The 12923-nt window shown below is 39.2% G+C and overlaps 1 protein-coding gene across 1 annotated transcript in view; it reads left to right on the top strand.

Moving 5' to 3' along the window:
* The window catches only part of LOC128698628 (glutamic acid-rich protein), a 144591-nt gene that overhangs the window by 98809 nt on the left and 32859 nt on the right, over window positions 1–12923 (top strand). Inside the window, exons 12-13 of the mRNA XM_070104015.1 lie at window positions 4156–4234; window positions 6225–6329. Coding sequence (XP_069960116.1) covers window positions 4156–4234; window positions 6225–6329 — 184 coding nt within the window. The remainder of the gene's footprint in view (window positions 1–4155; window positions 4235–6224; window positions 6330–12923) is intronic.

Below are 12923 nucleotides of genomic sequence, written 5' to 3'. Positions count from 1 at the left end.
CATGCACAGAACATTAGGTCATATGACAATCACTTAATAAAACTGTTGGGGATATAGTATATAAGGTTAAGACAACTGTTGGAGGTACAGTATATAAGGTTAAGACAACTGTTGGAGGTACAGTATATAAGGTTAAGGCAACTGTTGGAGGTACAGTATATAAGGTTAAGAGTAACACCTTATCAGGTAAGAGGCTCAGAGAAAGGAAGGACAAATGGAAACTGTACATACATCGAAGTCAGAGCAAAATCAGGGAATACTTCTTGAACAGTAAGAGCAATGAGGAAACACAGTATACTAGACATTGACACAGCATTAACCCCTTGACTGTCGCAACCCCAAATCCTGAGGTGTCTCCTGGTGTTGCAAAATCCCCCCCCCCCCAAATTCTTATGAAATGATAGAGAATTTTGTCCCTATTGTAACGACACCAAAAGAATGAAATTTGATGGAAAACTGACGGAATTACGCTCTCGCGAAGTTAGCGACCTCGGTGATATTGATGAATCGGCGATTTCGCCCACTTTGAGCCCTATTTTCGGCTAATTCCGTTGTTCCAGTCGATCAAACTCATAGCTATTTCTTTAGTACTCTATTTGTTCTATCGATTGAGTACAGGAAACTGCCTATTTACTGATTTCAACTACCCAATAACGTGGTCAGAAATTTGCAATTTGACCAGTTTCACAAAAATTAAAAAATATGACAATTTCAAAATAGGGTCTAGAATGAACAAGACAGACATTCCTGGCTCGAAAATAACATTTTCTTTGTTCATCAGTCACGTCTCTAGGCCCCTCTGAAATTACTCTTGCTTTCTATTTTGAATTTTTATTAAAAAAAAAAATTGAAGATTTACTGTTATGCAGACTACTGCAGTATTGTAATAATTGTATAAATAATGTCAACCCATTCATGACTGCATATTAGAATGGCTAGTTGGACATTTATTGGACAATGACATCATTTGTTTACTTTTGAACATCGGCAAAAATCAAACATTTCCCCTACTTTGAGCTCCATTTCAAGGCTATTTTCATATTAAAACCAATCAAAATCACCTCTGTTTCTATAATATGTTTTCCATTCTGTCAAATGAGACCAAGAAAACGAGAATGCACCATAAATACTATATGAAAATAGACCACAAACTCGGCATTTTAATTGAAAAAAACGGTCTTTTTTTTTTTCTCATTATGCACTGCGTGCTGCAGGATTTTTTTTATATGGTGCACACTGACCACACAGATCCATTCTCTCACATGTGGGCCTACCAGCTTTCTCCTGCTTGATTTGAAGCCGCTAGAATTATTGAGTATGTGTATATACGTTTGAAACACTGGCTCGTAAGACGTATATATATGGCCAAAACAGTCAAAGGGTTAATGGGCCTTCATATAGTGGTGAAGGAATGAAAAAGCAGAGCAAATGAGAGAGTGGGTGAGATACTGCTAACAGATTTTGCTGAGAACAAGAAAAAGTTTTGGAGTGAGATTAATAAGTTATGAAACCCTAGGGAATGAATGGATTTGACAGGTAAGAATAGGAGAGAAGAGTTATTAGATGGAGAGTTGGAAGTATCGGAAAGTTAGAAGGAATATTTTGAGGAATTGTTAAATGTTGATGAAAATAGAGGTGTTGTGATTTCATGCATTGGGCAAGGATGTGTAACATCTTGTAGGAGTGAGGAAGAGTCAGTTGAGAGTGTGCGGGGAGGTGCATGCAGCATTGGGTAGAATGAAAGGGAGGGGGTAAAGCAGCTGGGATTGATGGGATAAAGACAGAAATGTTAAAAGCAAACATTTGGTGATGTAGTTTTGGAATGGTTGGTGCTTTTATTTAGTAAATGTATGGCAGTTTGGAGGGATATGTTGTGTATCTTTATATGTGTATGCTTCTAAACTGTTGTATTCTGAGCACCTCTGCAAAAACAGTGATAATGTGTGAGTGTGGTGAAAGTGTTGAATGATGATGAAAGTATTTTCTTTTTGGGGATTTTCTTTCTTTTTTGGGTCACCCTGCCTCGGTGGGAGATGGCCGACTTGTTGAAAAAAAAAAAAATGGAAGAGGGGAAGGTACCTAGGGATTGGCAGAAAGCATGCATAGTTATAAAGGCAAAGGGGATAAAAGAGTGTAAAAAATATAGCTGAATAAGTCTGTAGAGACAGGAAGATATTCTTATTCATGGGCTCGTGCTGGTAGCTATGAACACCCAGATGGCTGACTTCACAACCTAGTGGTGATTCTTCCTTGTCTTCTCTCTCTTTTGGGCCACCCTGCCTTAGTGGGAGACAGGACACATATTGAAATAAATAAAAAGCCTGTTGAGTGTACCTGATAGTGTATGGTAGTTATTATTGAAAGAATTAAGAGTAAGGCAGAGAGCAGGATTGCAGATGAACAAGGAGGCTTTAGGAAAGGTAGGGGGTGTGTAGACCAAGTGTTTACAGTGTAACATATAAGTGAACAGTATTTACATAAGGATAAGAAGTGTTTGTTGCATTTATTGATTTGGAAAAGGCATATGATAGGGTGGATAGGAGAGCAGCGTGGCAGATGTTGCAAATGTATGGAATAAGTGGTAGGTGAATGAAAGCAGGTAAGAGTTTTCACGAGGATAGTGAGGCTCGGGTTAGAGCATGTAGGAGAGAGGGAGATTATTTCCAAGTAAAAGTAGGCCTTAGACAGGGATGCGTGATGTTACCATGATTATTCAATATATTTATAGATAGGGTTGTAAGAGAAGTGAATGCTTGGGTGTTGACAAGAGGTTTTGGGTTAAGAGATAAAGAATGTAACACAAATTGGGAGTTATCATGGTTGCTCTTTGCTGTGCTTTTTGGAGATTCTGAAGAGAAGTTGCAGAGGTTGATTAACAAGTTTGGAAGGATATGTAATGGAATGAAATTAAAAGGGAATGTAGGAAAGAGCAAGGTGATGAGGATAACTAAAAATTTAGGTAATGAAAGATATCAGATTGGAGGAAGGGAATGTGAAGGAAGTGAATGTATTCAGATATTTAGGAGCGGACTTGTCAGCAGATGGGTCTATGAAAGATAAGGTGAATCATAGAATTGATGAAGGGGGGAAAAGGCGAGTGGTACACTGAGGAGTCTACGGAGACAAAGAACATTATCCATGGAAGCAAAGAGGCGGACTGTATGAGAGTATAGTGGTACCAACAGTCTTATTTGGGTGTGAAGCAGGGGTAGTGAATGTTGCAAAAACGAGAGGGCTGGAGGCAGTAGAGATGTGTCTGAGGGCAATGTGTGGTGTGAATATAATGCAGAGAATCTGTAGCTTGGAGACTAGGAGGAGTTGTGGGGTTTCTACAAGTAGTATCCAGAGGGCAGAGGGAGGGTTGTTGAGGTGGTTTGGACATTTAGAGAGGATAGAAGAAAATAAACTTAGGTAGTAGGTTGGTAGACAGCAGCCGCCCAGGGAGGTACTACCGTCCTGCCAAGTGAGTGTAAAACGAAAGCCTGTAATTGTTTTATATGATGGTAGGATTGCTGGTGTCCATTTTTCTGTCTCATAAACATGCAAGATTTCATTTACGTCTTGCTGCTTCTACTTACACTTAGGTCACACTACACATACATGTACAAGCATATATATACACACCCCCCTTTGTTTTCTAATATTTTCTTACTAGTTCTAGTTCTTGTATATTTCCTCTTACCTCCATGGGGAAGTGGAACAGAATTCTTCCTCCATAAGCCATGCGTGTTGTAAGAGGCAACTAAAATGCCAGGAGCAAGGGGCTAGTAATCCCTTCTCCTGTGTATATTACTAAATGTAAAAGGAGAAACTTTCGTTTTTCGTTTTGGGCCACCCCGCCTCGGTGGGATACGGCCAGTGTGTTGAAAGAAGAAAGAAAGAGGTTAAATATAGACACTGCAATATTACCTTAAACATATTGTGAAGGAATTCAGAGACTAGTTTAATAATATGAGTGTTTAGCCTTTTTAAAGTTATTGTATGTTTTTATTATGAACTCAGATTAAATTGTAATAAACAGCTGTAAATGAATAAACAGAAGGGTTAACAAGAGGCTCGAATGTTGGACTGTCAGTTTATGGGCTATAGTTTGTGCCCCTCTGTTATTGATGTGTATTGTGTACATTTTTTAGAGCAACTTTTGTCTTCACACAGAACCAGTGGGACATCGAACAGGAGACTCAGAAGATTGCTCAGAAGGAAGAAGAGGAGGAGAAAAAGAGACTAGAAACTGGTAAGTATGGCCAGATGAGTGAAGGAAAAATTAGAGAGGAAAGGTGGAGGACAACATAGGTGTTCCTTGTTTTATGCTGGAGCTGTCTTCCAGGCCCATGACCACAACACTAATCTCTTTAAGGCAATGCTGGAGCTGTGTTCCGGCCCATGGCTGCAACAGTAACCTCATTAAGGCAATGCTGGAGCTGTGTTCTAACCCTTGGCTGCAACAGTAACCTCATTAAGGCCATGCTGGATCTTTGTTCCAAGCCCATGACTACAACAATAGCCTCATTTAGGTCATGCTGGAGTAGTGTTCCAGGCCCATGGCCACAACACTAACCTCAGTAAGGCCATAAACATTTAAGTTTGTCTTAATGGAAATCTTCAATACACTCTGTAAGTTGTTCCAAGTTCATGTGGCTGATATAAATGACACATCACATAACAGTGAATCAAAATAAAACCTGTATGCAGCTATAGTATTATACTGTATGGAAGCATTTTTGATATAACAGTTGAATGAATCAGGGTCTCAGAATTTTGAGCTGTTGGAGTGTGAGCAGGGTAATATTTTGTGAAGGGATTTAGGGAAACCGGTTAGCTAGACATGAGTCCTGGAAATAGGAAGTACAATGCCTGCACTTTAAAGGAGGGGTTTGGGATATTGACAGTTTGGAGGGGCTTCTAAACTGTCGTGTCTGAGCTCCTCTGCAAAGCCAGCGATAGTGTATGAGTGAGGTAAAAGTGTTGAATGATGATGAAAGTATTTTTCTTTTCGGGGATTTTCTTTCTTTTTGGGTCACCCTGCCTCGGTGGGAGATAACTGACGTGTTAAAAAAAAAAAAAGTTGAATGAATCAGTGTCTCAGGATTATGTAGGTATAACAGTTGAATGAATCAGTGTCTGAGGATTATGTAGATATAACAGTTGGATAAGGATGGTGGACGAATTTGGAAGGTATATAAAAGAAGGAAACTAAAAGTGAGCATACGAAAGAGCAGGGTCATGAGAGTAACAGACGATTTAGGTAAAGAAAGATCTATTATCAGATTAGAGAGGGAGAATGGAGGATGTAAATGATTTAGACGTTTAGGAGCGGAAATGTCGGCAGAGGGTCAATGAAGGATGAGGTGAACCATAAAATTGATGAAGGGGAAAAAAGTGGGTAGTGCACTGAGGCATCTGTGGCAACTAAGAACATTATCCATAGAGGCAAAAAGGGAAATGTATGAGAATAGTGCTACCAATGCTCTTATATGGGTGAATGTTACAGCAAGGAAGAGGCTGGAGGAAGTGGAGATGTCATGTCTAAGGGCAATGTGTGGTGTAAATATTATTCAGAGAATTCATATCTTGGAGAAAAGGGGGAGGTGCAGAATTACTAAAAGTATTATTTAGAGGGCTGAGGAGGGGTTGTTTAGGTGGTTTAGACATATAGAGAGGATGGAGCAAAATAGGATGACTTGGAGGGTGTGTAAATATGTAGTGGAGGGAAGGTGGAGTAGGCATCACCCTAGGAAAGGTTGGTTTGAGGGAGTAAATGAGACTTTGTACGTGAGGGACTTGGACATTCAGCAGGCGTGTGTAAGTGTGTTAGGTAGGAGTGAGTTGAGGCCAATTGTTTTGGGGACTTAATAAGCTATTGGAGTGTGAGAAGGGGGACATTTTGTGAAGGGATTCGGGGAAGTTGGTTAGCCAGACTTTAGTCCTGGAGGAAGGAAGTACAAAGCCTGCACTCTGAAGGAGCAATGGGAATATTACAGCTTGGAGGACCATCTGAACTGTAGTATCAGCATGCCTCTGGCAAGTTAATGACATAGTGATTGATAGTGTAAGTGTTTCGTCTTTTTCAGGTTGCCCTACCTTGGTGGAAGAGGGCTGGTATGTAAAAAAAAAAAGAGAGAAGAGTTAGATGCATCTGTGTCATGGGATTATGTTGGTATAATAGTTGAATAAATGGGTGTCATAGGATTTTTGTTATTTAATTTTTCTTGTATGTGCAACAGAACCATCATTCCATGAAGAAGTGTACCGTTTTAAGAAGTCGAATGAATGCGAGGAGGAGCTGACGCCAGCCACTTTACCCCTTTATGATCCAGATAAACCTATAGGTAAGCTGGCCACCTGAGTGTACCATCCTCTAACATCAAGGTGCACGTGAGGTGCTTCATGCCTAAATGAATTACAGTGAAGAATTTTTATATACAGTGTAGAGTAATATAGTATTATTTTTTCTTATTTTGAATAATGCATATAAGGAATGAGTTACTAATTATAAAAATTATTTTTTTCCTTGAAAATTAATTCTAAATAAGGAATATTTAATAAAATTATTAAATGTTTGCTGTGTAATAAAATATCAGAATATAAGATCATTCTCAATACAAATTATTTAGAAAATTTAATTATTTGGAGGTAAGGTAATTCAGAATTTACAAATTATTTTTCCACATTGGTTTAGATGAACCACTTAGGATTATTTTTTTTTTTTAACAAGTCGGCTGTCTCCCACCGAGGCAGGGTGACTCAAAAAGAAAGAAAATCCCCAAAAAGAAAATACTTTCATCATCATTCAACACTTTCACCTCACTCACACATAATCACTGTTTTTGCAGAGGTGCTCAGAACACAACAGTTTAGAAGTATATACGTACAAAGATACACAACATATCCCTCCAAACTGCTAATATCCCGAACCCCTCCTTTAAAGTGCAGGCATTGTACTTCCTATTTCCAGTACTCAAGTCTGGCTATATAAAAATAACCGGTTTCCCTGAATTCCTTTACTAAATATTACCCTGCTCACACTAACAGATCGTCAGGTCCCAAATACCATTCATCTCCATTCACTCCTATCGAACACGCTCATGCACACCTGCTGGAAGTCCAAGCCCCTCGCCCACAAAACCTCCCTTACCTCTTCCTTCCAACCTTTTCGAGGATGACCCCTACCCCGCCTACCTTCCCTTACAGATTTATACGCTCTCCATGTCATTCTACTTTGATCCATTCTCTCTAAATGACCAAACCACCTCAACAACCCCTCTTCAGCCCTCTGACTAACACTTTTATTAACTCCACACCTTCTCCTAATTTCCACACATTGAATTTTCTGCATAATATTTACACCACACATTGCCCTTAGACAGGACATCTCCACTGCCTCCAACTGCCTCCTCACTGCTGTATTGACAACCCAAGCTTCACATCCATATAAAAGTGTTGGTACTACTATACTTTCATACATTCCCTTCTTTGCCTCCATAGATAACGTTTTTTTGTCTCCACATATACCTCAACGCACCACTCAACTTTTTTTCCTCATCAATTCTATGATTAACTTCATCCTTCATAAATCCATCCGCTGACACGTCAACTTCCAAGTATCTGAAAACATTCACTTCTTCCATACTACTCCTCCCCAATTTGATATCCAATTTTTCTTCATCTAAATCATTTGATACCCTCATCACCTTACTCTTTTCTATGTTCACTTTCAACTTTCTACCTTTACACATACTCCCAAACTCATCCACTAACCTTTGCAGTTTTTCTTTAGAATCTCCCATAAGCACAGTATCATCAGCAAAAAGCAACTATGTCAATTCCCATTTTGTATTTGATTCCCCATAATTTAATCCCACCCCTCTCTTGAACACCCTAGCATTTACTTCTTTTACAACCCCATCTATAAATATATTAAACAACCATGGTGACATTACACATCCCTGTCTAAGACCTACTTTTACTAGGAAGTAGTCTCCCTCTCTTCTACACACCCTAACCTGAGCCTCACTATCCTCATAAAAACTCTTTACAGCATATAATAACTTACCACCTATTCCATATACTTGCAACATCTGCCACATTGCTCCCCTATCCACTCTATCATATGCCTTTTCGAACTCCATAAATGCAATGAAAACTTCCCCTATCTTTATCTAAATACTGTTCTCATAAATGCTTCAATGTAAACACTTGATCTACACATCCCCTACCCATTCTGAAACCTCCTTGCTCATCCGCAATCCTACATTCTGTCTTACTTCTAATTTTTTTCAATTATAACCCTACCGTACACTTTTCCTGGTATACTCGGTAAACTTATTCCTCTATAATTTTTACAATCTCTTTTGTCCCCCTTTCCTTTATATAAAGGGACTATACACACACTCCGCCAACCCCTAGGTACCTTCCCCTCTTTCATACATTTCTTAAACAAAAATACCAACCACTCCAACACTATGTCTCTTCCCCTGCTTTTAACATTTCTGTCATAATCCCAACAGTTCCAGCTGCTTTACCCCCTTTCATTCTACGTAATGGTTCACACACCTCCCCCACACTCGCATCCTCCTGCTCTTCACTCCTAAAAGATGGTATACCTTCCTGGCCAGTGCATGAAATTACCTCCTCCCTTTCTTTGTCGACATTTAAAGGTTCCTCAAAATATTCTTGTCATCTACCCAATACCTCCATCACCCCATCTACTAACTCCCCTACTCTGTTTTTAACTGACAAATCCATTTGTTCCCTAGGTTTTCTCGACTTGTTTAACTCACTCCAAAGTTTTTTCTTATTTTCATTAAAATTTCTTGACAGTGCGTCTCCCACTTAATCATCCGCTCTCCTTTTGCACTCTCACCACCCTCTTCACCTTTCTTTTACTCTCCATATACTCTACTCTTCTTATAACACTTCTGCTTTGTAAATACCTCTCATAAGCTACCTTTTTCTCTTTTATCACACCCTTTACTTCATTCATCATTTGTCCTCCTTCCCTTTATATAAAGGGACTATACATGCTCTCTGCCAATCCCTAGGTACCTTCCCCTCTTTCATACATTTATTAACCCTTTGAGGGTTTCGGCCGTACTAGTACGGCTTGCGAACAAAGGTTTTTGATGTACTAGTACGCCTAAATTCTAGCACCCTCAAATCTAGTGGGAGAAAGCTGGTAGGCCTACATATGAAAGAATGGGTCTATGTGGTCAGTATAAAAAATATCCTGCAGCACAGTGCATAATGAGAAAAAAAAAAACTTTGACCATTTTTTGGGAATAAAACAGTGACTTTGCACTGTATTTTTGTATGGTATTTATTGTTGCATTCTAGTTTTCTTGGTCTCATTTTATAGAATGGAAGACATATTACAGAAATTGAGATGATTTTGACTGGTTTTACAATGAAAAGTACCTTGAAATTGAGCTCAAAATAGCAGAAATGTTCGATTTTTACCCAAGTTCAAAAGTAAACAAATCATGCCAAGCGTCCAATACACGTCAACTGGTGAGTCTAATATTCTTTCGCAAGTGCGCCAATATTGTTTATACCATTTTTTACACTAATGCAGTAGTCTGCATAACAGTAAATCTTCTATTTTTTGTGAGAATAAAAATTCAAAGTGGAAAGCAAAAGAATGTAAGAGGGGCCTTGAGATGTGACTGATGAACAGAGGAAATGTCATTTTAGTGCCAGTAATGTCTTGTTTATTCTGGACCCTATTCGGAAATTGGCATCTTTTGAAATTTGTGTGAAATTGGCAAAATTGCTAAATTCTGACCACTGTACTGGATAGTTGAAATTGGTAAATGGGTGGTTTCTTGCACTCATTCGATAGAAAAAATGGAGTTCTAGCGAAATATTCATGTTTTTTGTCGACTAGTACAGTGGAATAGGCCGAAAATGGGGCTCAAAGTGGGCAAAATCGCCAATGCGTAAATATCGCCGAGACCACTAACTTCGCGAGAGCATAATTCCGTAAGTTTTCCATCAAATTTCATACTTTTGGTGTCATGATCGGGAAAAGATTCTCTGTCTTTTCATAAGAATTTTTTTTTTTTTTTTAAATTTGGCCGACCCTGAGAACGAGTCTCAGAGAGGGCCTCTCGACCCTCAAAGGGTTAAAGAAAGATGACCAACCACTCCAGCACTATATCCTCCCCCCTGCTTTTAACATTTCTGTCATGATCCCATCAGATCCAGCTGCTTTACCCCCTTTCATTCTGCGTAATGCCTCACGCACCTCCCCCACACTCGCATTCTGTTATTCTTCACTCCTAAAAGAAGGTATACCTCCCTGACCAGTGCATGAAATTACCGCTTCCCTTTCTTCATTGTCATTTAAAAGTTCCTCAAAATATTTTCAGCATCTACCCAAAACCTCTATCTCCCCATCTACTAACTCCCCTACTCTGTTTTTAACTGACAAATCCATTCATTCTCTAGGCTTTCTTAACGTGTTTAACTCGTTCCAAAATTTTTTCTTATTTTCATTAAATTTTCTTGGCAGTGCCTCTCCCACTCTATCATCTGCTCTCCTTTTGCACTCTCTCACCACTCTCTTCACCTTTCTTTTACTCTCCATATACTCTACTCTTCTTATAACACTTCTTTGTAAAAACCTCTCATAAGCTAACTTTTTCTCTCTTTATCACACCCTTTACTTCTTCATTCTTCCAATTACTCCTCTTTCCTCCTGCACCCACCCTCCTATAACCACAAAGTTCTGCCCCACATTCTAATACTGCATTTTTAAAACTATTCCAACCCTCTTCAACCCCCTCACTACTCATACTTGCACCAGCCCACCTTTCTGCCAATAGTTGCTTATATCTCACCCGAACTTCCTCCTCCCTCTTGCTTGTTGTTGCCATTTTCCTCTTTTTCCCATCTACCTCTTACTCTCACTGTAGCTACAACTATATAATAATCCGATATATCAGTTGCCCCTCTATAAACGTGTACATCCTGGAGCTTACCCATCAACCTTTTATCCACCAATACATAATCTAACAAACTACTTTCATTATGTGCTATATCATACCTTGTATATTTATTTATCCTCTTCTTCATAAAATATGTGTCACTTATTACCAAACCTCTTTCTACACATAGCTCAATTAAAGGCTCCCCATTTTCATATACCCCTGGCACCCCAAATTTACCTACTACTACCTCCACAACATTTTTGCCCACTTTAGCATTGAAATCCCCAACCATCATTACTCTCACACTTGGTTCAAAACTCTCCACGCATTCGCTCAACATTTCCCAAAATCTCTCTCTCTCCTCTAGGCTTCTCTCTTCTCCAGGTGCATATACGCTTACTATAACCCACTTTTCACATCCAACCTTTATTTTACTCCACATAATCCTTGAATTAATACATTTATAGTCCCTCTTTTCCTGCCATAACTTATCCTTCAACATTATTGCTACTCCTTTAGCTCTAACTGTATTTGAAACCCCTGATCTAATCCCATTTATTCCTCTCCACTGAAACTCTCCCACCCCCTTCAGCTTTGTTTCACTTAAAGCCAGGACATCCAGCTTCTCATTCATAACATCCACAATCATCTCTTTCTTATCATTTGCACAACATCCACGCACATTCAGACTTCCCACTTTGACAGTTTTCTTCTTATTCTTTTTAGTAATTATTACAGGAAAAGGGGTTACTAGCCCATTGTTCCCGGCATTTTAGTTGACTTTTACAACACGCATGGCTTACGGAGGAAAGATTCTTATTCCACTTCCTCATGGATATAAAAGGAAAAGTAATAAGACCAAGAACTATTAAGATAAAATCAAAGAAAACTCAGATGAGTGTGTATAAATAAACGTGTACATGTATGTGTAGTGTGACCTAAGTGTAAGTAGAAGTAGCAAGACGTACCTGTAATCTTGCATATTTATGAGACAGACAAAAGACACCAGCAATCCTACCATCATGTAAAACAATTGCAGGCTTTCATTTCACACTCACTTGGCAGGACGGTAGTACATCCCCTGGGTGGTTGCTGTCTACCAACCTACTACCTACTTAGGAACCTTTCTTTCAACAAACCGGCCGTATCCCACTGAGGCAGGGTGGCCCAAAAAGAAAAACAAAAGTTTCTCTTTTTTAAATTTAGTAATTTATACAGGAGAAGGGGTTACTAACCCCTTGCTCCCGGCATTTTAGTCGCCTCTTACAACACGCATGGCTTATGGAGGAAGAATTCTGTTCCACTTCCCCATGGAGATAAGAGGAAATAAACAAGAACTAGAAAGAAAAAAGCAGAAAACCCAGAGGGGTGTGTGTATATATATGCATATATGCTTGTACATGTATGTGTAGTGTGACCTAAGTGTAAGTAGAAGTACCAAGACGTATCTATAATCTTGCATATTTGTGAGACAGACAAAAGACACCAGCAATCCTACCATCATGTAAAACAATTACAGGCTTTCGTTTCACACTCACTTGGCAAGACGGTAGTACCCCTCTGGGTGGTTGCTGTCTACCAACCTACTACCTACTTAGGAATATAGTTTGTTAATCTTGCTTCCCAAGCCACTAGGTTCAGGTCTCCCTACTATGTTTTCCTCAGACTTAACTCCTTCATTTTTCCATGCTTTAAATATTTCATAATATCTCAGACATTATAAGATTCTTGCAGCAGTCTGGTGCTCAGTGTTACCAGATGCTTTCAGAAAAGATCTTCCTCTTCCTGTTGTCTATGAGGTGTAATTTTTCACCTGTCAACACTTAATATAGAGTTAGGTGACAGGCCTAGATCATTTTATAGCTGTCATTATGGCCCAGTGTTCCTCTAGAGTGGAGGAGAATGATAAATACTTCCAATGTTTAATACACAGGCCTGGTGACCAGTAAGTAGCAGTGTCTATTACCTGTTATTGAGTGGAGTGATTGTGACAGT

This window comes from Cherax quadricarinatus, chromosome 88, assembly GCF_038502225.1.
Source record: "Cherax quadricarinatus isolate ZL_2023a chromosome 88, ASM3850222v1, whole genome shotgun sequence".
In the NCBI taxonomy this organism is placed as follows: domain Eukaryota; kingdom Metazoa; phylum Arthropoda; class Malacostraca; order Decapoda; family Parastacidae; genus Cherax; species Cherax quadricarinatus.
The sequence above is the reverse complement of the archived record's forward strand: the minus strand, read 5'-3'. Positions and strand labels throughout refer to the sequence as shown.